General features: G+C 44.7%; 1 protein-coding gene across 8 annotated transcripts in view; it reads left to right on the top strand.

The window, feature by feature from the left end:
• Positions 1 to 27,030, top strand: part of LOC144768773 (uncharacterized) — a 9,320,023-nt gene that overhangs the window by 5,463,767 nt on the left and 3,829,226 nt on the right. For all 8 annotated transcript variants that reach the window (XM_078652700.1, XM_078652694.1, XM_078652695.1 and 5 more), the window contains 2 exons: positions 18,033 to 18,095; positions 18,189 to 18,310. In XM_078652700.1, the coding sequence (XP_078508826.1) occupies positions 18,033 to 18,095; positions 18,189 to 18,310 (185 nt within the window). The remainder of the gene's footprint in view (positions 1 to 18,032; positions 18,096 to 18,188; positions 18,311 to 27,030) is intronic.

The raw sequence follows: 27,030 nt of genomic DNA, 5'->3' as shown, positions 1-27,030 counted from the left end.
TTATTTCTCAAACAAAACGTTACGCGTTTCGACACAAAGTGTGTCTTGTTCACACATATATATATATATAAATAAATATATATATATATATATATATATATATATATATATATATATATATAACGCTCAAAGTCCCTTCAGATACTCCCAGAAAGGACGACACAGCACTCGAGGGTAGAGTTAACAAACACGCTTGATTTTATTCAGCGGAGGGGGTGCACACATATATATATATATACATAGTATTAATAAAAAAATATACAATATATTTACCCGATAGCGAGAGTGTTAAATTTACTATTCCCACTCCAGTGAGTGCAACAGTAAGGTAAGGTAAGGTAATATTTTTATTTGTGCATGATTAATTAAAATCTTTACAAAAATATAAAATACCAGTAGCAACATTAAAAACCAAACTGTAATTAGGATAAAAAAGAAGAGAGTGCAACAGTAGGGAAAGCGTTGGATAGCGTACAGGTAAAAATTACTATTCCCACTCCAGAGAGTCCAACAGTAGGGAAAGCGTTGGATAGCGTAGGGGTAAAAATTACTATTCCCACTCCAGAGAATGCAACAGCAATATATTTTTAAAAACACACACACATATATATATATATATATATATGTATATATATATATATATATATATAAATATATATATATATATATAAACATAGTATTAATAAAAAATATACAATATATTTACCATACGATAGCGAGAGTGTTACATTTACTATTCCCACTCCAGTTAGTGCAACAATAGGGAAAGCGTTGGATAGCGGGAGGGTAAAAATTACTATTCCCACTCCAGAGAGTGCAACAGTAGGGAAAGCGTTGGATAGCGTAGGAGTAAAAATTACTATTCCCACTCCAGAGAGTGAAACAGTAGGGTAAGCGTTGGATAGCGTAGGGGTAAAAATTACTATTCCCACTCCAGAGAGTGCAACAGTAGGGTAAGCGTTGGATAGCGTAGGGGTAAAAATTACTATTCCCACTCCAGAGAGTGCAACAGTAAGGTAAGCGTTGGATAGCGTAGAGGTAAAAATTACTATTCCCACTCCAGTGTGTGCAACAGTAGGGAAAGCGTTGGATAGCAGGAATGTAAAAATTACTATTCCCACTCCAAATAGAGCAACAGTAGGGAAAGTAAATACTTCATATATAATTAAAAATAAATTAAATATTAATACCAATTACAAATTATTTAAAATTAATTCCCAATTTAGGATATTATAATAATTATTAAATTAAAAATAATAAATTAATTTAATTACTTAAAACTAATTACCTATTAATACAAAATATTTACCAATAACAATACATGTTTATAAAAAAATTAAAAATAATTAACAATTAATTCTAAATAAATACCAATTTATATATTAACATTTTTATTTTATTACAATTAAATGACTTCACACCCAATTCCCCTATAAACCCACAACCGACTACAAAAATTAAATAAATAAAATTCACAGAATTATCAATTAATCAATTAGTAAAAATAAATTACCAATTATATATTAATTAAATACCAATTAAAAAATTAAATAACAATTAATTGTAAATAAGTAGCAATAAATAGTTTAACATATTTAATTAATTATAATTAAATTACTTCCCACCCTATTCCCCAAAAACCCACAACCTGCTCCAGAAAATAAATAAATAAAATTAACATAATTATCAATTAATCAATTAAAAAATGTAATTAACAATTATAATTTAATTAATTACCAATTAAAAATTAATTAACAATAATTTTAAAATAAATACCAATAAAAAAATTAAAATATTTAATTAATTATAATTAAATTACTTCCCACCCTATTCCCCTATAAACCCACAACCGGCTCCAGAAAATAAATGAATAAAATTAAGATAATTATCAATTAATAAAAATTAATTACCAATTATATTTTAATTCATTGTCATTTAAAAATTAATTAACAATTAATTGTAAATAAATACCAATAAATTAAAATATTTAATTTATTATAATTAAATTACTTCCCACCCTATTCCCCTATAAACCCACAACCCGCTCCAGAATTATATTACGCAAAAATTAAATAACATAAATTTACTTACTTACTTACCTAAAATTCGATATTTTTGCTGTCTATATTCTGTCCTTCGATATTTTTGTTGTCTATATTCTGTCCATTGGATATTCTGTCCATTCTATATTTTTGATTCGATATTATTGTCCTTCTATTCGATATTTTTGTAGTCTATATTCTGTCTTATCTATATTCTGTCTACTCGATATTTTAAACTCGATATTTAGCTACCTCGATATTTTTGTGGTCGATATTATGTCTGTATACCGTTGTTCAGGCATATGCTTAACTTCATCAACCAAGGACCTGACCAAACTTCGGAGTTCTGTCACCTTATCTATATTATGAGCGCATGCCCATGTAATCATTTGGTTGTCTATTTCAGATTGTGCCTTTACGACGAAGTTTCTCAAGTTAGGTAATTTTGAATACATCCCGGCAACATATATGACAAGGGTGTTAAGCAACTTGACCTGTATGTTCAATTTATCTAAGTGGCAATTGAGGGCCGTAGTTATTGCATCTATATTTAGCATACGATCCCAAATTCCTGTTTGAGCTTCTTTGCCATCTACTGAAGAGCTTGCCCCTGTGGAGCAGTTTTCATCATATTTCGCCAGAAGAGAGAAGTCGTCTGACTTTAAAGAATTATTCATGAAGTCTGCATTTTTCTGCATCAACTTGTTCCTGTGTAGTAGGTATAATCTCAAAACTTTTTTTCTCAGGGGTCATAATCAATTTTAAGTCCAATTCGGATCTTCCTATAACTGAGATTGGGCTAAAAGGGTCCATTTCTCGTCTATCTTTTGGATCGTTAGAAGTTTGTATTTCTTGGGGATTTTGTGGTTTTTTTTATATACAAAGTTTGTGCTCTGATCTGATTTAAGTGACCATTTGGGGGAGGTTGGAAATATCGCTTGGCCTATGCTTGAGTCAGTACCAGATGTTAAATCGATAACTGGGTTTTAGATTTTAGCCAGAATCCAGATCAATAGTATCATGATGAATATCTCAATATGGTTATCTATAGATTCTCCCTCATTAGATACAACATTTGTTAGGACCATTGTTGGTAAATTAGATACTGTTGCTGATCCTAACAGAGATTTCAATAATCCTCCCATACTAGGTACCTCACTTGGTTGGGTCGCTGAAGCTCAGTGGCAAAGAGCATGCTCTTATGCTTTAACAAATATTGGAGCAGGCCTTACGCTAATATCATTGAGTATTGTTGTAGTTTTGGTCCATTTGGCTTTTATAATAGGTTTTTTCTTGCTCTTTGCGGACAATTTATTGTAGTCTGTGATGATTGGTTGCAAGGTGCCCATGCTATGGTGATTTAAACAAACCTCCGCAGTGTGAGAGTGAGAATTGGAAGATGTTTGTCTAATAGTTGCCGCTTCAACAAGGGGTAGATTCTGATAGATGTCTACTGCCTCTAGCGCCATTTTAGATTTCATGACAGGGGCGGCCTTGGGCATGTGCAAGCTGTGCACCTGCACTGGGCCACCAAACCCCAGGGGCCACCACTCCAATATATATCCTTAATATAATAATCCTATGAGGATGGAATCATATTTGCGTAGCGGCCCCTGGCAGGGATTTGGCGGCCTCCGGCTCTGTTCCACTTCCAAACACCCTGACCCCCCCCCTCTTCACTGGCCTCTGTGCTCCTCCCCGCCCGGACCCCCTCTTCCGGGCCCCCTACCTACGCTCCCTGCCCAGGGCCACCATGAGCCTAGAGCCGCCCCTGTTCATGAGCTTCTATTTTCGTTGTTTTGGTTGCTGTTGTGCGGCCCCACTCAAACGGCCGGAACACTAAATTGTCTAACATGTATTGAGGTAGTCCTTATCTCCAACGGAGAATGGGGATGATAGGGTTTGGGAGTATGTGATACAGTGCGGTACAACACGTCTGCTACTGCTGTAATATTAATGTAATGCTACTGCAGCAAGCTGCACCTGGTCAAAGTTAGGCCCCTTCTGCAGCTAGTTCAGGGAGACTTTTAGCACATATGAATTGCTGTTTTTTTTATTATCAGTGTCTCTATAGCTCTAATAGCCCTAAGGGTGTAGACGGATGTAGATGAGCGTAGGAGGTTAATTGGTTGCCCTGGAAACAGGAGACACCTCACACTTGGCCTAGTACAAGTGCCAAACAGACCAGCAAGTCCTTTATCAGTGAAGCCCCACACCCTCACCACTCCTCACCAAGCGTTGTTTCGCCTTGCCTCCAGGTGGGGGGGAAACCCACACTTGCTACAGTGACCTAACAGGCCAGTAAAACCCCTGAATAGTGGGGCCCCACACCCTCACCACTCCTCACCGAGCACTGCCTCCAGACACCCATGATGATGCAGAATGCAGCGCGGGTGCAGGAACAAAGCGTGGCGTCTTCACAGCATAGGCTTGGACACTGGCAAACGATAGCAGTGCGCTATCTAGTGCGCTCTGTAGCCGCACCACACCGCACTCCACACGGTGCTGCGCTGCACCATACTCCACCGGGTGTCTTATACACACGAGGACAAAAAGGCAAAACTGGCGAGTGGGGCTCACCAGGTGGTACAGCAAGCCACATCCGGTTCTAACTGGGCCGCATCCGCAGACAGCCTGGGGCACACACTTTGCGCCTGCCGGCTACGGCTGCCACATTACCACACATTTCAGGCTGGGCTGTACTACAGTGTATGGCCAGCGGACTACTGTGGACCCCCGTGGAAGGATTTGGATCAATCATGGAAATGGAGGTTTTATCTTCGAGAGCTCTGGGCTTGTGGGCTCTGTGGCATCGAGACATCAGGTCAACTGCGACTTCCACTCATACACCATAGAAAAGTCTGAACTGGATGACCTACTCATTTAAGGATGCTCGGTTTATTACAGGCTTCTCCAGTAAGTAGCTCAAAAGCTACTGTGAGCTTTCCAGCTACCTATAAATAGCTTACTTACCTGGAAGCTTTTGATTGGTTGAATTTACATATGTGTACAAAAATGGCAATGTGAGTACTCATACTGTGTACAATGTGAATACTTATAAGCTGATGTTTGTTGAAAAACAGTTGGATTTCTAAAATACATTTAATGCTGATATTTGAGATGTAAATCATGACTTATTACTGAGGCTTTGCAGCTATTTATTTACATATTTAGCTGTTATATGTTACCTATCTAGAAGCATTGTATATTGATAACCCCTTTTTGTCATTACTTCTGGCAACCATTCCTGATACACTGAGGTGATCACTGCTGATAATCTTGTATATAGAGGCCACTAATGTAATTTTGTCTGATGTGGTCACTATTGTAGCACGGATAATATGTGTAAGTGACTCAGGCGAATTTTCATGGAAAGCAAGTAGATCATATTATTGAAAAGGATGGAGGCCCCTGGTTTAATATATATTTGAAATGTTCCACAGAACTCCTTTTGCAATATCACTAGTACCACCTATGCCACCCTAAGCAGCCTTCTCATCTCCTTTGTGTGGGCCAGGAAATGCAGCAGGGTGAAACTGGAGATATTAAAACTACATATGGACCAGGGGGCCCGGCCTGCCGAACCTTTGCTTTTGCTACTTTTCTGGACTCCAATATGCGGTCCAGTGGTGTGCTGAGGGTCCAAACACAGAGAAGAAACCATTAGCCGACTGGGGTGCAGGGGTAGATTGTCCAAGATATCTTATGATCGGTTCCCGGACCCCCTTGGATTGCCCGTCTGTGGTCTGCGAGGTTGCATGTGCCTGGGAATGTGCGGTCACCCTTGTTTTGCAAAGGGCCCCATTTGCCCGATTGCTTCCCCTACAATGACTCCACAGCTTCAGTCACATACAAACGGTGATGGACTTGGCTGGATGATTTGAAGGTGGTTGTTTGACTGCAGGCAACCTATATCTCAACTGGACTTTGCTCTCCTTTGCTGATGTGCGAGAATGTTACCAGGTCCCAGATGGCCATTTTCTAGAATACGCAAAAATATCACGCACAGCGCGTAAGCTGTGGATCACCTTTCCTGAGGAACCAGAGAAATTCCCCACCTTGATGATGATCATTGATCCGGGCTCCTTCAGAGGATGGATTTCCCGCCTGTATAAGGCTTTGAAGGCAGACCGCAACGTCAATGTCTCGAGGGTCTAGAGTAGATGGCTGGGGGACATATAATCCTTAAGGAGGGGGAGTGAAGGTGGGAAGTGGCGCAGGTTCGAGAGGTGGCTAGCATCGCTTGCTTTAACTGACACAATTTCAAACCCTGCATCGCACATACCTGACCCCTCACCGATTGTTGTGCTTTAATGCAACGCATGCACCGACATGCACCCTGTGCAGTACTGAACCTATGACATTTACGCACAATACCTGGGCTTGTGTTTGCCTCCAGGTATACTGGAAGGGGTCCTGGAATTGCTGCAGAACACTATGGGAGTCACGGTTGAGGCCTTGACCAAACATTGTCTTTTTGCCGGCCCCCAAGCCAAGGACCTGTATGAAGTATAAAGGTACCCTATTGGGGCTAGTGTCGGCAAAACGCTGTATTGCTATACATTGGTTGCATTTCTGAACCCCCTTGCCTAGCTAAATGGAAGGCTGATGTGTGTGAATGGGGAGGGGGGGTGTTTGAGGAGCACCGTCAGCACTAGTCCGTACAGATGAAAATGCTGACCGTGACTTGGACACTTGGGGGAACATGTTGAAGCGGTTAGAGTCAGCTGAGTAGTTGAGTGGGGACACAGTGGACCTGACCAGGCAGGGACCCCCTCCTCCGAGGTGCGGACCCACTGGTTGAATGATGGCTATTGGCCAGGGTGAATGGTTTGGGTGAGAGTGCTGAGAGTAGTGATCCTGGTGTTGGGGACCGTGGACCCCCTCCCCCCATTGACCCCTGGGGAAAAAAAGTTGGAGTTCCCTCTGAAATTGCCTCCTGATATTTCAGATGCTCCAGGTTTATGTTGATTTATTTATTATTTATTTATTATAATTTTCCATTACATTTCAATAATACTAAGGCAAATTAGCTTTCACAGGTACACAGATATTGGCTATCACAAACCTTAATGTTGCAGTTAGTTTCTGGCTCGCTATCTCCTTGAGAATAGGTACTAATATCAAAAAGTGGAAGTTTAATTTTGTAAACTCATTCAAATCAATAGTGGTGTGCCATCCTGAGAAACCTTCCATGCTTTGGAACTTCCAAGTAATCTTTACCATTGGACAGTTTTCTGGTGAATTACTGTAACAGGATTAATTAAAATGCATGCCTACTCCTTCAGCTTCTCAAAGCTCAGGGTTTACGGCTTCTCGCTCTGCATATGGACTTCAACATCGTCCAGATAAATATCTGTCACCTGGTTCAAAAATAAAACATTTTTTTACATATTTGTGTTGCCATTTTATATTTAACAATATCGTTTACAAAAATCCAGCTATTATTCAAACACAATTATCTTGTACAGTACTGTGTTAGATCAAATTATACACTTTCGAGTTCACATGATACATGTCAAATTCCATGTGTACATGGATTTTGGAACCAGAATGCAGCCTTTTGGTGTGTCCTAGCCTTTAATAAACAGATATCTATTCCACAATGCGGTTCCCAGTCTATTCAGTCTCTTCTAGGTGGGCAGTTGTCAGCGCCATTCTAGGCCATAGCAACATCCTTTATATTTGAAGGATAAACGATAACTTCTAACTATTAACTAAAACTTGTGCAGGTGGGTGGTATGTGTATGGAAATTAAAGTGTCTTACTCGGGGTATACAGTTTACAGACCTCAACAGTGGGCCCCCTAAATGGGCTGGGAGGGTTTCTCATAATATACTAGTTTCCTTTGTGGTTCCAGAGCTCTTTCTTAGCTATAAACATCACTGGTGTCCAATAACAGAATCTAATCCCATATCTCATTACAGGGATGAGGTTGATGTGATGTTATGTTTCCACCTATTCCTGCACGCCACCACTCTCCCCTCCCTCGCTGCCTGATTGTGTCGGCGTTTCCCATTACATAAATGTTTCCTTCCAGATATCAGTTATGGGCTGTTTCAGCACTCCCCTGGATTCCTTCCAGTTCAGCTCTCTGCTTTCGACCCCAGCACAGTTAATCATGTCACAGTTCCAAGTTGCAAACTGGGGTCTAGCTGCAGACTGACTTCCATTCTAACTCAATGCTTCGCTTAGCTAGCCCCATGGCCAAATCTATCAATCTATTTCCAACCTTGCGTTTATGTGGTCGGGGAAAAAGTCCCAACAAGCATACCCGCACTGTGAGGGCTAACTCTCATCCCAATTCATCTTTAATCTTAGCTAAAATTGTTTTCAATAATATACGTGTGCTTTGACATTCCCATGTCATTTTTATGAAATCTGCCTCTGTGTGGGAACATCTTGGGCACTTCCGTATTTACCCTCAATAAGTGACTTTGAGGTAGGTAGGTGTCATGTGTATGAAATTGAATTGTATATATTTCAGGCGGGTATTTCGGGAGACCTTCTTAGGGGATTGTAAAGTTTTGCCCCATTTTACATCGGAGAGTTCCCCCTCTACAATCCTTTCAGGCTCCTCCCCTTCCTTCCCCACAACTGTCCAAAGGTGCGAGTCAGGGCCCCGTACTGTACGAACTGCCCCGGGGAAAGACCACAGCTCTCCACCAATTCCTCAGATGGGTTCAGTATTTTATCTAGATAGCAATTCCCAACATTCTCCAGCCCTGCCGTTGTCCAGCAGGGCGCCAACTGTTCGGGTGAGAATATCATTGTAGGTTCCCCATTGGGCAGGCCCAGTAGAGGCAGCATATGGGTATACTTCGGGGTTCTTCGCAATTTGGTCAGACTTCTTTTCCAGGTCAGTAAGACTGTATTTTGCAATATCGAGCGATATGGGACCGCAATTGCTGGATCTAACAGCTTTGCTAACAGTAAGCTGGAGTAGGCTCCGGGCTCCATTAAACAGGTGCCCTCCTCATTCACTCCTTCCAGCCTTTGCGTCAATCATTGCAATTGGTTGGCTAACATATACAGTAAAAAATTCGGTAACCCCAACCCACCTTCTGTCATAGGGCGTTGTAATGTCTTCAATGACACTCTCCGTCACCCATCTCTCCAAACCAAATCACGTAGTAGAGAGTTCAATGGGCAGAACCACCCTGGGGCATCAGGACTGGGGGAATGACGAAAAATAGAGAAGTCGGGCAGCATAACCATTTTAGATAAGGAAGTCCTAGCCAATATAGGCAACTGCAGGGTGCACCAAAAAGAACACAGGATCTAAGAGACCACATTGCTTCATTCAAATTTCCCTCCCTCAGGTCCTCCATAGAGTGGAAGATATGAATGCCCAAATATTTGAATGTCTGAGGGGTCCAATTAATATCAGCTGTCAGGGCCGCAGGCCTAGGTATAGGACCCGCCACTGGGAATAAATACGTTTGTATTTTATTAACCCGGAGGTCCAAAATGTGTTCAAACCTTGCCAGGAGCTGCATTGTCGAGGCCACGCCCTTCACCACTTTCCCCAGGTAAATCAGCAAGTCATAGGTGTAAAGAGAGATAATATGAACCCACTCACCCATCCTGAGGCCCATCCAGGCCCGGACTGGCCGTTGCGGGCACCGGGCAATTCCCCGGTCGGCCGCAAGGGTGGGGGCCGTTTTTGTCCCCCTGGGGGCCGTTTTTGTGACAGGGCCGTTTTTGCAGCAAAGCTGCAAAATCGGCCCTGTAACAAATTCGGCGGAAAAGCGGCCCTGGTAAAGAGCTTGGTGGCATCCCCCCTCTCCCCCAGGGGGAGGAAGGGGGCTGGCCGAACACTTTGCCAGGGCCGGTTTTGGTTCGCAGTCCGGCCCTGGGCCCATCCCCTCACCATCCTGATCGGCCCTCTCAGCCAACGGTTCAATTGCTAGGGCAAACAGGAGGGGATAGAGAGGGTATCCTTGCCGAGTTCTCGGGCTGATCTTATATTGACTAGATATTGTTTTGCGCGTCCTGACTCTCGCCGTGGGAGATGCATAGAGGAGCTGTACCCACTTTACCCAGCCACTCCCAAGGCAAATAGGCAGCATTGTTTCGAACAGGTATTTCCAGCAGACCGTGTCGAAGGCCTTTTCCAAGTTAATTGAGAGCACTGCAGCCTGCTGCATGAGTAACGCTTCTGAGTGATAAATAACAGAATAGAGTCTGCGCACATTGTAAGAGGAACTGCAGGTGGCAATAAAGCCATTCTGGTCAGGGTGGATAAGAGATTTCCTGTGAGGGAGCAGCCTGCCCGCCCACCTTACTAAGAATTTTTAAATCTAAATTAAGCATAGAGAGTGGTCTACAATCTACCACCCGTGCACCTAACTCCTTAGATTTAGGGAGGGGAATCACAAGCGCACTCTGGCTAGTTTCGGCAAGCTTGCTGAGTCTGAGATACTCCGCGTATAAAGTCACTAGTTGCAGCGCTAGGCTGCCAGCGTATCTCTTGTAAAAGTCTGCTGGGAGGCCGACAGGTCCTGTTGTTTTACCAGGCGCCATATCTGCAATGGCCGCACAGACATCCTGCAGAGTCAACGGGCCTCCCCAATTCTTCCTGTGTCTGTCTGTCTCCTGTCTGAAGTGGCAGGGGGTCCAGGTAGTCCCCGATAAATGTCTTAGGGACTGCTACAGAGGTGGTATACATTCTCTCGTAATATTCTTGGAATGAAGTGTTCATTTCCTCAGGATTATAAACTAGGTCACCCATTTCTGCCCGCAGTTTTGTGATCGGTGACCCATGGGTGTATGAATTGAATAGCCATGCCAGGAGATGGCCAGTCCTCCCCTCCTCCTACTTTATTCTGTCCAAATATTCCTTATAGTTGTGGCATCTCAATCTTTCTAGCACTTCATTGTAGCTCATGCACGTTTCCTGCAATCTTAACAAAGAAGTGGGGTCAATGCCCGCACCATTATCCAGTTGACATACCTTACCCTCTAAGTCAAGTATTTCTTGACGGATTACTCTCTGCATCCCAGCGGACTGACCCATACAATGGCCCATCACCACCACTTTAAATACCTCCCATTCCACTGAGGCGGAAGAGGTTGTGTGAGCGTTAGTGAGAAAGAAAGTTTCTATAAGTGTAACTCAGAGATACCCTTAATGGGGCATCCTCCAGTATCAAGGGGGTTAAGCCTCCATGAGGGAATTAGAGGGCGCCCCTCCAGAGGCCGGTCAATAGATGACTATGATCAGATAAGGTGTGCCCTAAAGACTCAGTGTGGGTGATGGAGCTGCTGAAAGCCGGTGTGCACAGGAAGGTGTCAAATCCGGTGCGTACTTGGTGGATCTGGGAGGAAAAGGAGAATTCCCTGTTTGTTTTGTGCTGTACCCTCCATGTGTCCTCCAGTCCCCAGTGGTTTATCCAGTCCCGGAACCCTGATGCTGTGTGTCTATGCGCCTGGGAGAGGGGGGTGCGAACAGTCAGTCGCAGTGTCTGTGACACAGTTGAAGTCGTGGGTCCCTTGCTCACTTTGCCACTGGATTCAAGCTAGCCTGGCTGATGAGCGGGATTACCTCGTAATCGGCCCCAGGATGCTTGTTTCTGTTCCAGGGAACACATGGCTTGGCAGTTCGGGCTGGACTGTTCCCATGAGGCACAGGGTCAGACTGATTTGCATATGGCCATGTCTGAACTGGGGTGGCGGAGTGAGCTAAAGAATGATGATGGATTAAACCCAGATCAGTTGACTGGGGGTGAGTGATTGCATTGTTCAACACTCCATCCATCATCCCCTTTGGTTTTGCTTTGTTCGCACTAAGTTGGTAGGGTATGCCCTGACGTGGGACCCTTGCTCTCTTTGCCACTGGATTCAAGCTAGCCTGGCTGATGACGGCTGATTAGCCAGAAACCGGTCCCAGGATGCTTGTTTCTGGTCCAGGGAAGACATGGCTTGGCAGTTCGGGCTGGACTGTTCCCTTGAGGCACAGGGTTAGACTGATTTCCATATGGCCATGTCTGAACTGGGCTGGCAGAGTGAACTTAAAAACGATGATGGATTAAATCCAGATCAGCTGACTGGGGGTGGGTGCTTGCATTGTGCAACACTCCGTCCATCATCCCCTTTGGTTTTGCTTTGTTCGCCCTAAGTTGGCAGGGTATGCCCAGATGTGGGTCCCTTGCTCACTTTGCCACTGGATTCAAGCAAGCCTGGCTGATGACAGCTGATTAGCCAGAAACCGGTACCAGGATGCTTGTTTTCGGTCAAGGGAAGACATGGCTTGGCAGTTCGGGCTGGACTGTTCCCATGAGGCACAGGGTCAGACTGATTTGCATATGGTCATGTCTGAACTGGGGTGGCGGAGTGAGCTAAAGAATGATGATGGATTAAACACAGATCAGTTGACTGGGGGTTAGTGCTTGTATTGTTCATCACTCCGTCCATCATCCCCTTTGGTTTTGCCTTGTTCGCCCTAAGTTGGCAGGGTATGCCCTGACGTGGGTCCCTTGCTCACTTTGCCACTGGATTCAAGCTAGCCTGGCTAATGACGGCTTATTAGCCAGAAACCGGTACCAGGATGCTTGTTTCCGGCCCAGCAAAGACATGGCTTGGCAGTTCGGGCTGGACTGTTTCCATGAGGCATAGGGTCAGACTGATTTGTATATGGCCATGTCTGGACTCGGGTGGCGGAGTGAGCTAAAGAATGATGATGAATTAAACCCAGATCAGTTTACTGGGGGTGAGTGCTTGCAATGTTCAACACTACGTCCATCATCCCCTTTAGTTTTGCACAGTTGATGTCTCCACCTAGCACCACTTGTCCTCTGATGTGTTAGGCCATCTTCACTGAGAGGGAGGCGAGGAAAGCAACCTGATCTAAGTTAGGCGTATAAATGTTGCCCAATAATATCTCCCAACCGGCCAATCTTCTTGTCAGGGGGACATATCTGCCAAACTCAGATATTATCTACAAATTGACCTTTTAAATCACATCTTGTGCTAAGGAGTTGGTGCTTAATACTAATTAATTTGTTTCTGGTATTTCCAGAACACTTCTGGTCCAGTCCCAAGCCCTGAAGAGAATCCCAGGACTTAATTTCGGGATTTGAAATGTGTCGGCGTTTACCTCTCTACCGGGTCATTAAATAGACAGTAGTCCAGGAGTAACATTTTTTGTAAATAGCAATGCACATTGGACTCTTAAGTACATACCCAGTAGAATAACAACCACTGCACTATGTTCACCATGTGATGTATTGTTAAATGTTGAAGTGGTTGTTTTTTGGTATGAATTACTTGACTGGCATCTTTCTTTATTGTTCTTAGAATTTACTTTGATTCATTTCGATTCCTGTCGCATACCTTAATTACTTTCACTGAATCAAGAACACTTTTTGTTGTGTGTCTTTTTGACAGCCATTCTGTAACAATTTTATGATTTGTTTAATGGATTTCCTTAAAAAACAAAAAAACTGTAATGAAATTACCCAGACCATTTGAAATAGATAAAGGTCTAAGACTGTTTATTGGTTGAAACAGCAGCTCTAAATAGCAGGTCAGGCCGATTTTCTAAAAAATACTTATTTGGTCCGGCCTGACCCTAGTAGGACCACACCACCCTTTAGTGAAAAAAAAGAAAATTCACTATCTATTGAGGCATGTGTGAGATCAAAGGGAACTCCGGGTCTAATCCAGATCAATACTTCCCGAGCATAGGCAGAGAAGGTGGTTGCAAAAACCTACCCTCTCCACTGTCTGCACAGTTTCGCAGCTTCATCCTTGATTAGATGGGTCTCCCTGAGAAAGGCTATGTGTACATCTCTACGTCTCAAGTAGGAATATAAATTATGTTGCTTAGCCATAGACCCCATCCCTCTTATACTCCATGTTATGAACTTCAGTGTGTTATGTGCAGGAGACATGTTTGTGATGTGTCTCTCGACGACCACTCAATGCGGCCCTCCCATTTACCTAGACCCCTGAGTACACATAACACCCTAGTCTGCATTCTATGTAACCCAAACCAATAACAAACCCCCCATACTGAACAACTCCCAAGTCCCAGGGCAGGCCAGCAACAGCCTGCCACCCAAACCGTGTATGCAACATCACGTACTAAATGAGGCCCAAACCCAGCAGGGTAAGGATCTTAGGGGGGGCATGCAGCAGAATCAAAAACATGGCAAAAGACGTGAAAACCACATGCAGCGCACCGGCCACGGACTGACCAAACTCACCCGGATCCTGGGCAACCCACCGGAGGCCTCCACCCTCCCGTGAGCCCACAAAGGCCAGGGACCAAACCCAGTTTCAAATTCGTCTGATGTCTTTGGGGTTACCACCGGCAGTGACACACCATCACTGTGGGAAGAGTCTTATTCAATCCCCTCAGTCTCCCTCGAGGAGCGGGTCCCAACCTGAGAAGGGGTTATTCTGTCCTGCATGATTGCCGTTCCACCTGCAGTGCCTCCGACCCTCACTTTTTTAGTTTGCGAAGAGCTTGTCTTCTTTGGGGCACCATGCCCCGTCGCCTCCTGGCTCGTTTCCTGGGTTCCCAAAGCTGTGGTGGGACGATATTTTTCCCAACTGCCTGGGGGCCCTCGGTCCTGTAAGTGTCAATCCATTCCCATGCAGACCTAGGGCCATCGCAAAAATGAGTTTTCCCATCAAGGATAATACGCAGATGTTCGGGAAATATCAGGGAGTACTGAAGGCCTTCCTCCCTCAGTGCTTTCTTAGCCTCAAGAAAAGAGGCATGCTGTTTTTAGACATCCAACTTATAGTCCGTGAAAATGGAAACTCTGTTATTGTCCACCTCATACGGGCCCTCAGTTCGAGCCTTTTGCAAGAGGGTGTCTCTGTCCCTGAAATGGAGGAGCCTAGCCACCACTGGGTGCGGAGGCCGTCCCAGGGCCCGGGGACTAGCTGGGACAAGGTGCGCTCTCTCCATGGTGTAAAAGGTTGATAGTCTCTTGGGTGCAACCACCGTCTGCAGCCACTGCTCAAGAAAGGCCACCATTTACCTGCCTTCCACTCCTTCTGGTAGGCCCAAAACCCCGATGTTGTTCCCCCTGTTCCTACCTTCAGCATCCTCAGCTCTTTTCTACAGCAAATGGACCCTATCCGCAAGGTCTCCCACCCACGTGGTGAGTTCTTTCTGGGCTGGCTCCAGTTCAGCAATTGTAGATTCTGTCTGTTTCACCCTCTCAGCCAGCTTCTTATGTTCCGTTCGAAGGAGACCCAACCCTTTCGTACCGTGCCTATATCCTGGTGCAAGGTGGCCTCCGTGTCTGCGATTGCCTCCAATATTTTAGTCAATTGATGTTGCACTGGGTCTTCAGGGTCTCTCTGTGTTTTGTTGTGTGGAGTCTCTTCCTATTCCTGGGTGGGCCCAGTTTGTCTCGCTCTAGGTTTGCCCATTGTGTTGAGAGGGTCGCCCTTGTGCAATCTTAACGAAGGTACATTATGGGCTGGTGCCTTGGCTAACAAGCACAGTGATATGTCTGCAGTCCTTCCCCCGTAATGGGGTCATCCAGCCCTAGCAGTTGGCTACCTGGATTCAGGTTTACATCTGGGCAGCGTACAGCTCTTCTCTTAACCATCTAGATCAGGGTATTCCCAGGTTCTCCCTGTGCTTGATCTGTGTCCAGTGTCCCACGCACCTCCACCACCAGGTAAGTCTCATGTTTTGTGGGGTGTGAGCGCCCCTCCCCCATTGGTGGCACAGTTCTTAACTTCGATCCACTAGATTTATTTCAGATATGTCTAGGCGGAGGCCAAGGCCCTCTTGAAGGTTGACTTGCCTGCTGGGTAACCTCTTGGGCCCAGTTTGGTATGAGCACTACATCGTCAGTCCCCTGCTAAGCAGGTTCCCACGTTGTAGTTCACTGGGCAGGTCCTGGGCTGTACCCGGTGCTCTACCTTGGCTCCCGCTTCTAGGTTGCGGTGAGTCACTCAGATTCCGAGGCCTCCCTCGTGCAGTGCCCCAGACAAATCAAGGCCCCCACTCCCTTCAGCCTCCTGTAGTCAGCAGTTTCTGTCAGCGCTAGACTTCTCCACTTATTATTTACCCCAGGCCGAGTCCCGAAGGGTTGCTGATACTCTTCACCGCTTCACACAGGACTTCCGGGCGTCCCGCATGCCCACTCCTCCACCGCAAGGCACCTCTCCGTCACCGAGGCCGCGGTTGGGCCTCCAGGACTCGGCCTGCGACCTGGCAAGCCGACTCTCGTGCTTTTACCCAATCCACCAGGGGGTCGAAGCCAATGTTTTCCGCTGCGTTGGGTCAGCACTTCTGACCATCGCAGCCCAGGTTCCGCCAGGATTGCTGCGTTTCTCCGGAGCCTATGCCACCATCTTTGGCTCGTGCCGTCAGGAACATCCCCATGCAGACTCGGCTGGTCATGCTCCCCCCCAGCAGTGGGCAACCCAAAACCTGCTCCGGAATTCTTCCTGGTCCCCGGGGGATCCTCCACCAAGTGCCCGGGACCCGGCCGTCACCAGTATAATCAGGATGTATTACAGGCCGGGCACGGAGCTGCAAGCTCACGCAACCACCATCTCAGGCTCCCAAGCCATGCCCGCGGTCTATGTTGACTGATAATTGCTACCTGACCAGATGCCCCATACCATAGCCCCACTGTCTCGTAATCCACTGAGTCATAGATCCACCCCGGGGGATGGTGGAGGTGGATTGCCAAAGGTACTTAAGACCATTTGTATACATTGAGAAAGATTAGCTTGTATTACCACCCTCAGGTGCTGCCGAAGTTTCTTTCGGTTTTGAATTCTGTTTCTCTCTTTTTTATAATTGTTACACTTGTTTGATCCATGGGATTGTGCAATACATCTAGCATGGGGAAATGTATAGTATGATGTTGATCGCGGACCTAGTCCCCAGGTTATTCATGGGCTCGTTGCAGACACTGGGAGGGCAATTTTTTGTTTATTCCCTCTAAGTTACTTTACGGCTTTTAGTATTTACGAAGGGCATTTAGGAGTAGTAAAGTTAGGATTTTGTCTCAGTTAAACTCAACTTTTGGTCTTAAGTTGAACTTGAGACCAAACTTAAGTTTAACTGAGACAAAATCCTAACTTTACGACTTCTAACTTTACTACTCCTAAATGCCCTTTGTGAATACCGATAGTCGTAAAGTTAGGATTTTGTCTCAGATTTCTTTTGTGAAAAGTTTCTCCTGGTACGGAATCCTTACGTCTGCAAAATGCTGACCTGATAATTCTGGGCCCAGAGACACTGGACCCTTTTATGTGATGCAAGGGCTGCGAGAAACAGAACAGCATGGTCCAAAGTAATGCAACCCCTGCAGCAGCACAGAGGCAACAAACATTATTCTCCCAGGACAGACTGAAGACTGCGCTGACCCCCAACCACACAACTCTGCCCCGACTGGCCTTCAAGCTGACACTTTCCACCTTCTCTTACCTGGAGGGAAATATCAGTGCTTTTCTCCCCGGAATTGGGTTGAAATATGCACAAAAGGGCACAATATTTCAAGGTCTATGTAGTTACTCTCCATTCCAAAGAGAAAAATTGTACACACCAGTATTTGGTACAGGGGTAATGCACCGAATTTGTTTCCCCTTTTAACCCCACCCCTATTTCTGTCACAGTCATAATGGCGGTGAAAGAGGTAGGACATATTGCTTTATGTTGTTACTTGGGTCAGGAACCTGTACTCCTTGTCTCAGAGCTTTCTTTAGTAAACTTTAAATGAATTTACAACATGCATTCTTTTATTGCCTTAACATTTTCATCAGTTGTTCTTGTCTTTAGATAATCCAGATTTGTTACAGTGCATAGTCCTATGTTCAATATCTTGTTAATTACTGCATTTAGTGAATATATGAGAGTACTTTTTGTGTTGAATAATTGGTCTTATTGTTACTTAATCCCTGTGAGCAGATTGTCCATCTACAGTGATGTCAGAGTAAGTTTCTCTTTACAGATCTATCTTCCTATTCCTTATCTGTCTGATACTGTGTTTATTCTTTCCTCAGGTTTTAAGTGCTGACTCAACTCGCATTGTGGCAACCTTTAGAAAAAGAGCTTATTTTGGAGAGGTAGCTTGGCAACATTCCTCCATTGTTTATTACTAACGTTGTTTGTCTTTCTCGATTTAAATTTTATTGCACCATTCATTCTACTCTTTTTAGACTGGATTCCTGTTTGGAGTACCTGATACTCTTACAGTCAGAGCAAGAACCCACTGTGAGATTCTGGTATTGGACTTCGACAAAATAGGAGATGTCCTCAACAAACACCCAATAATTAAAAGGTATGACGTATTTTCGTTCATTTGTACATCCTCCTTTTCTCTGGCATTCTTAAGTGTCCTACTAATCACAGATAAATGACTCAAATGTATCATTGGCCAGGTGGCATCACAGCCTGTATTTGGTCCACCTCTACCATGCATTACTTCTACCATGGGTCCTTAAAGTTCTTTCTGTTATGCCAGATGTAGTACTGCGGCACAGAAAAACAAGGCTGCTGCAAAGCTTAGCAAAAATCCTGCTTCATAAATGTTCATGATGCAGGATTACTTCTGTAATCCCGTTGATCAGCTTTGAATACAGAGATGGAAGCCTGTAAGGGACATCAGACCTCTCTCTTCATTTAATCCACAAAGTTTATATATTGCACTTTACAAAGTACAGGTATCACAGTTCCCGTGTCATCATGGGACAGGATTTGGAAAGGCTAAAGAAAGTGGCCCTTTGTCTCCTCATTTTCCTAGTGATTACCGTGAAATCTCTAGGATAACACTGTGAGTTACAAAGACATTTGTAACTTGCAATGGTATTCTACTACATTGCCCTTAATTTTTATAGTCTGACTTGACAGTGTAGTGTGACAATTGTGTGAGAATCACCAGGAGTGAGCCTTAGACTCCACCCCCATGTTGGGAACCAGGAGTCTATGTTTTGATTGGGCTGTAGTTGTGTGCTTTCACAAAAAAGTGCTAGCGCCCAGGCAACTGTGATCATTTTGTGTATTTTTCCAGCTGCCAGAGCTTGAACTTTCAGGGGCACACACAGAACACCTTAATTCTATGTCTTCGATAATTGATGGTGTTGTTCTCTGGCAGCAGCACAGATGGGAGGAGGGCCTACATGGATTTGTATGTCTGCTTGACATCGCAACTGTTACTTGACCATATATGATCTACAAAACTGTGTTTTCAGAGTCCTACTGAGAGAGGGGGCTCTACTCACATATCTGAGAGAGACTTCTAGCGGCAGATTCCTTACCTTAGAATTATCCCAAGGCATCAGACTTGATCTGGAAACTTTTTGTGAGCAGTACCCCTGTGTGTCGGTAGATGGCGTTGTTCAGCATTGTCCACACCAGATATTTTGTGTGCAGTGCCTAATTAATGTTCCACCCCAGTGCGCTGATGTACGTATTTTTCTTTCCACGCCAATCAGCGCACTCCGGAGAGAGCAACCCCAGTAATGTTTTGACTGAGCTTTTTTCACTTTTGTCGAATTTTTTTTCAAGTTTTATCTCCTGGTGTGGCAGGACTGCCCATATGGAAGTCTAGGTTCAGGCCTTGCCTTTTGCCTTGAGTGCGGCCACAACACCAGGACCTGCGTCGATGGTTGTGCCATGCACCAGAGGCTTTGAGGGAACAATCCCTCAAGTTCCTTGCCGGTTGACGTGCGACACCGCAACAGTCTCAATCCCGGTCGAGGATTTGTTGAGCTGTAGAACTTAACCGCAGTTAAAGTCATTACACTCCGGTAAGTCCCACAAAAAGAAAAAGAGCAAGAAGTCAAAGAGGTTGAGAGAGCGCCATGGTATTTTGAAATTTGTAGGGGTGCACTATAGTCCCAAGTAGTCAGCACCCGCATATTTAGAGGACCTACTAATGTAGTATAGATATGTAACGTTAGGCTGAGAAACAGCATGATATATGTGTTTATTAATCAGAGACTAATGGGCTTTAATTGAAATGCAGTGTTGCCTAATGCAGAAATGTAACTACATGAGAAATGTCGTATTGCTAATGAAATGCTTTGAAAAATGTGTTTAATACTGAATTAATTAATACAGGCTTTTAAAATGGAAGCTAGCACTCACATTGAAAGCAGAATTAACGTGTTATATTAGTAGAATGCAATGTTGTGCTGTGTTAGAAATGCATTCAAAAAGTGCAGAGACCTGAGACATGCTGAACCCGTAAAGGCCTAACTATCTTTTTCTTTTTTGTTAGCCTTAGTCAGTCAGTCAGTCAGTCAAGTTCACTTTATTCGATTTGTTAAAAATCATAAAAGACTTTAAAACATTTATATACAAATTTACAAATTTACAGGATACATACATTTACAACGACCAGCCAAAAAACATTATGTACAACACTAGAACACAAGACAATGCAAATGAATGATGATTGAGGTGTAGTTTAAAGAGCTAGGTAACTGCCTAGGGAATAATGGATTAAATTACATCTAAATTTTATTAACAGATGTCTATGGAAGGGCTTGGTTACAATTTTGAGATAGGGCTCAAGGGAAGGGGAACTCAGCAACAAATATTGTGATCTAACTGCGGGTTTATTCAGTTCTTGCTCCTCCCGAGCCAATCTGGCCCTATCCATAAAGATTGCTTTAGTCCATTTAATATCCTCCCTCTTGATACAGGAAGGGGAATTAAAGAGTTCCGGACGCCCTAGCTGTAAGAAAGTATGTCTCACGTACTCCAGCCAGGCTATTCTCTTTACGTGATCCAGTGTCATAACATCTTGTAAAATAGCATGGTTGAGGGTTAATTCATCATTTAGCCAGGTCTTTAACCAAAATATTAAAGGAGCCAGTCTAAGTTTATCGGTGACATAGTCTAGGCCCACCTCCCCATGGATGGAAAAGGTAGGGGTAGACTGAGGGACAGAGAGGAGACGTCTCAGGAACTTGTTTTCCACTGTTTGTATTGTGTCCTGAGAAACGTACCCCCACAATGGAGACCCATACATAACAACAGATATGCACTTGGAGTTGTACATTTCTCAAAATGCCTCCATGGGCCTGGCCCCTAACCTGTTTGCAAATCCTAGGAGGGCTGAGGAGGCTCTCGCCAGGGATAAACTTTTGATTTTAATTTGAGGTCCCCATGAGCCCCTGTCATCAAAACTAACCCCAAGATAAGGGAAAACTGTCACCCTGGACACTACCTCACCCTTACAGAAAAAGGATATAGGCTTACCCCTAAGTCTGTGGCGGCCCACCACCATCGTGTGGGACTTCTTCGGGTTAATTTTTAAATCAAGATGGTCCATGAAGGCCCCAAAGGATGCCAATAAGCGGTGAAGGCCCACCCCAGTGCGGGCTATCAGGACTGCATCGTCCGTGTATAGGAGAGCCGGGATGTTAACGTCTCCTACACGCGGGACGTCCCCCTCCAGGTCCTCGAGATGTTGCCCAGACCGTTTATATAGTTGGCAAAGAGGAGGGGTGCCAGGATGCAGCCCTGGCGGACACCTCTCTCTGATTTAAAACGATCGGTGCAGCTGCCTTCCTTCGTAACCCTCACTGTGGCAAACAAGTCCTGGTGCAATGATGCCATGAAATTTACAAGTGATATGTCAATACCGGATACCAGTAAGATTTCCCATAGTTTTGACCTGTTCACCAAGTCGAATGCCGAGAAGAGGTCCATGAAAGCCAAGAACAAGGACCCCACCTTGGCAACCGTGTACTTGGATATTAACAGGTGAAGGTTGGAACACTGGTCCACGGTGCCTCTTTTTGCCCTGAAACCATACTGGATATTTGATAAGCCCCCACACCCCTCGATGTTGCCTCTAAGTTTGGATAACAAGACTCTGCCTAAGATCTTAATTGCAGAGTCTAGGAGGGAAATGGGCCCCGGGTCATTGCGTTGGCCCTTTTTGAAAATGAGCACAATAATTGAGGTGGACCAACTACTAGGGAAGATGTTTTCATTTGTAGCTGTAAAGACGTGGGTTAAAACCCCAGCCCAGAATTTAGGGGAATACCTGTAAAAGTCAGCTAGGACCCCGTCCGGCCCTGGAGCTTTGTTTTTTGAGGTCTCCAAGATAGCTCTCTCGACCTCCGCTTGGTTAAAAGTCAGGGGAGCGCACTCCAAGGCCGTCCATGGCGTTTTGGGGGCGCCAGGCTCGTTGTTACCATATACCTCTCTAAAGTGGCTAATCCACTTATCGTCTGGAACAACACAATCCAAGACCGTGTTGTCCACATCTGAAAAGAGGGGTGATTAACTATGGCCCAAAACTGAGAGCTGTCACGAAGTGTGTCAGTAGACGGTATACAACCTTTACAACGCAACTTTTACCACGACCTACCATTACCACGCATTTTTTACAATGCATGATCCATTACAACGCATACCATTACCACGCATGTATTTACAACGCAGGTACTTTTACAACGCATACCATTACAACGTAAGTATTGGTAAGTATATTATATTATTAAAAATATTATTTGGTTTTTTTTGTAAAGGGGTATTTTTTGGGTTCAGGGTCAGTTTTGGGTTTTTGGGTAAAGGGGTATTTTTAGGGTTCAGGGTCAGTTTTTAGTTTTTGGGTAAAGGGGTATTTTTAGGGTTTAGGGTCAGTTTTCAGTTTTTGGGTAAAGGGGTATTTTTAGGGTTTAGGGTCAGTTTTCAGTTTTTGGGTAAAGGGGTATTTTTAGGGTTTAGGGTCAGTTTTCAGTTTTTGGGTAAAGGGGTATTTTTAGGGTTCAGGGTCAGTTTTCAGTTTTTGGGTAAAGGGGTATTTTTAGGGTTCAGGGTCAGTTTTCAGTTTTTGGGTAAAGGGGTATTTTTAGGGTTCAGGGTCAGTTTTCAGTTTTTGGGTAAAGGGGTATTTTTAGGGTTTAGGGTCAGTTTTCAGTTTTTGGGTAAAGGGGTATTTTTAGGGTTCAGGGTCAGTTTTCAGTTTTTGGGTAAAGGGGTATTTTTAGGGTTCAGGGTCAGTTTTTAGTTTTTGGGTAAAGGGGTATTTTTAGGGTTCAGGGTCAGTTTTCAGTTTTTGAGTAAAGGGGTATTTTTAGGGTTCAGGGTCAGTTTTGGGTTTTTGGGTAAATGGGTATTTTTAGGGTTCAGGGTCAGTTTTGGGTTTTTGGGTAAAAGGGTATTTTTAGGGTTCAGGGTCAGTTTTGGGTTTTTGGGTAAAGGGTATTTTTTGGGTTCAGGGTCAGTTTTGGGTTTTTGGGTAAAGGGGTATTTTTAGGGTTCAGGGTCAGTTTTGAGTTTTTGGGTAAAAGGGGTATTTTTTGGGTTCAGGGTCAGTTTTGGGTTTAAATTTAAATTACATTAAATTAAATTGATTAAATTAAATTAAATTAATTTAATTAAATTACATTAAATTAAATTAAATTAAATTAATTAAATTAATTAAATTAATTAAATTAAATTAATTAAATTAAATTAAATTGCATTATATTAATTTTAATTAAATTAAATATTAAAAAATATTATATACTTACCAATACTTACGTTGTAATTGTATGCGTTGTAAAGGTATATGCGTTGTAAATACATGCGTGGTAATGGTATGCGTTGTCATGGATCCTGCGTTGTAAAAAATGTGTGGTAATGGTAGGCGTGGTAAAAGTATGCGTTGTAACGTCATACATCCGTCAGTAGACATTAGTTTTTCCCAGGCCAGATTTTTTATGTCCTTTTTCCTCTCGTTGATTATTACCTTATATTCCTTTCTCAACGAGGCTACCACTAGCCTGTCTCTCAGGGAGGTTTTTAGGGCTACCATTAACGCCTTATGTGCCTTAGAGCATTTTGTGTCAAACCATCTGTGTTTCTTATCCGCCATCTGAGATGGCTTGGCCGTCAATGCTCCCGAGATTTGAACACAAATACGCTCAAAAGCCCCCATAATCTCTGGGGCAGAAGCACAGCGGTCCTGGCAAGTTGTTATATACCCCTTGATAGTGGGAAGTAAGTCGTCCATAAAGTTCCCCGGTACCACATTGGCCCATTTAAGTCTTCTCCCTTGGTCTACAAGGCGTAAGGCATGCCCCGGAATGTCGGGACGAAATTTATATCCCATGTGGTCTTCCCAAAATAACTTAAGCAAGACCGGGTTGTGGTCGCTGTAGATTGAAACTATGGCATTGTAGAACACAGTCCTATGTAATATGCCCGGAGTCATGAAGACATAATCCAAGATGGTACCGGGGTCAGAACCTTTAAACGTAACAGTTCTTATCCCTCCTCTGAGATACAGGCTTCATACAAATTATAACTGGCAAGCAACTCCTCAAGGGCCTCCCCCGACTTAGTATGCTCAAAATGGGGGATCCCTATTCCTGACCGACCCTCTTGTTCACCTAAAAAACACTGGTCGCCACATGGATGAACGTTAAAATCACCTAATAAAATAAACTCGAAATTAGTGTAACTTTTGTTTTGACTGAATAGGAAAAGAACGTGGTCCAGAGCGCCTATGTGGTCTTTTCCATCGGCCCTGTCCCACGAATTATAAAAATGTAATATTACTATTTTACAGCTTTGGGATACAGCCCATTCTACAATTAATAAGTTTGGTGATCCACTTGGGATCATCTTAAAAGTGCCCTTGAGATTCAGTGAAAAAAGGAGGTATAAACCTCCCTTTGGTCTACCGGCTGTACTCGGTACAGCTGGGATTGCAAATGTGGTGAAACCATCCAGCCAGAAGTTTGGGGAGGTATCCCAAGTTTCTTGGCATGCTATAATATCATGGGTGCTGATGTACCCAGTCCAGGCAGCATCATCCCTCTTTGATCTAGAGCTAGCTATGTTCCAACTAACCAGTTTACAAAGCCTGTGGTCAGCAGAGGAGATGGTACTAACACTATCAGGCGGAGGAATAGTTAACTGTCAATCAATTTCCTCGATGTCAGATAGGGGGGAAAAACGATTTCTCAGTGGTAGCCCATCAAACTCCTTACATTGATGCGTGGATTGTATGTTTGGGACTGTCCGGATAAGGTCTCACCTAGGTTTAGATTGTGTATACTGAATGTAACCCACTTGCCCTGTCCCACCGACTTCGTTGTTAGGGCTCCTTCTTACTTGTGCTGAGTAATTAGGCCTAGTTTGAGTCATGGGTGGTGGGTAAAAGAACCCCAGGGCTATTGGTCCCATCTGATCACCCCCCCTGACATCAGAGCCGTCCCAAAAAAGTCTGTCGGCCATGTCAGGGCTATCAAAATTGATAACAACACAGTCCCCCTGTACTAGCTTTGGACGTTTCCCAATCCAGCCCACCCTGTTAGCAAATATAATCCTATATTCCACTCGAATCCCACCACTGCTGGCATCATTATTAAATCGGCTGCTGATTCTGTCGTTCCCTCTGCTAAAGGGGGTACGCCAACAAAGATAGCCACCAATGGCGCGGCCGCCGGGGGGTAAATCGAGAATTGATTTACTGCCCCTGGCCTTCTTGCTTGTGCCTAGATTGGGTGGGTTAAGTGGATGTCTGACACTCCCTTGGAATCCTGCCCTGTGGCATCCTACGCCTGCGACTATATTAGCACTCTGAGGATTTCCTTCGCCCTCCATGGTTGCAGGCAGCACAGCGCCACAAGTAGCCGACTCTGGGAATGTGACCACCGAACCTCTGCCAGAATCAGATGGGGCTACCCCTTTAACAGGATGTAAGACTGGGGTAAGCTCATTAACCAGTTTATCAATTAATGTACATTTCTTCAATAACCCGGAGAGGCAAGTGTTCAGTGTGTCCACTATGTCCTTTGCAATCCCCACTAGCAAAGGCTCGATCCGAGCGATGAACAATGTCTCTAACTGGTCCCCCAGATTGATATCAGGTCCAGGGGGTACAAATGGGGTACCCTCGATGTACTCCCGCCTCTCCAAGTTCTGTGTGGCCGCACTGCTAGTGGTTTGTTGGCTCAGAGATGAGTTTGGGGCCACAGGGTTCGCTTGTGGTGAACAAACAGTTTGAATCAATGGCGAATTCGCATTGGATATGACCACCCTAGGTTCAAGGGGGATGGCAGGAGCATGTTTGGCGCCAGAAGATAATGGGGGCGTTGGGGGTGGGGTGGGCGATAAGCCCAGTTCAAGTTCGGCATTAGCAATTTCCTTGGATAGCACACCCACTGCAGATGACAGGTAGGAAATGATGGACTCAGAGTGTCTGGGTAATTTGGCCTTCTTTCCCCCCTTATCAGTCAACAAAGTTTTCTTTCGCTTACCCATTGCGTGATGTCATGGGTGTGGCCCTGCCCTGCCTCCTCCGGCCCCGGACGGCCACAGACGGCACGCCCTCTGCCCGGGCTCAGCCCGGCGATACCCGCGCGCGTCCCGTGACGCGGGAGAAATGGCTGTCTGAAGTACGCCTCCGGGCGGAAGCCCCAGCTATCAGGCGGCGTCCCCGCGAAGCAGGGGACGCTGGGAGTTGTGGTTTGTCCTGCCCTGCCCCTCTCGGCGGCCGCGGATGGTCTGCGGCAGCCGGGGCTAGCAGTGCTGGCTGGAGACCTGGAAATGCGTCGGACAGGTAGCAGTGACCCCAGAGCCGATGATAATGTTCCCCGCTCCACCGGAGGAAGGGCTGTCTGAAGTACGCCTTCGAATAGTTTGAGAGATGTTCCCATGAATTTCAGCTTGCAGGTGCAAGGCCACAAGGCTTGTTAGGTAGAAGAGTCCATTGTTTAGGAGTTAGGATAGTAGGCGTGGTTGGAGGAAAAACTGCCAAGGAATTTGGGAGTACACCATTGAGCGAGAAGATGCCTGGGACCCAAGGACACACCAACAGACGCTGGATGGAAAGGTGCCATGCTGAAAAACTCCGAAGATCTTCACCTGCCAGAGGAGCGTACCTCTGGGCGTGTCGACTGATTTGGGGATTTTGTATTAGGGACAACACCCGAGGGTAGAGAGCAGATTTTGAGAGGGGATTGACAGAGCAGGATGTAGTAAGCTGTAGAGAGAGCGGCTTGGGAACTTAGGTAGAGTGAGGTGTAGAAGGAGCATCTTAGAACGAGC

The sequence above is a fragment of the Lissotriton helveticus genome, chromosome 7, assembly GCF_964261635.1.
Source record: "Lissotriton helveticus chromosome 7, aLisHel1.1, whole genome shotgun sequence".
Classification (NCBI taxonomy): domain Eukaryota; kingdom Metazoa; phylum Chordata; class Amphibia; order Caudata; family Salamandridae; genus Lissotriton; species Lissotriton helveticus.
The sequence above is the reverse complement of the archived record's forward strand: the minus strand, read 5'-3'. Positions and strand labels throughout refer to the sequence as shown.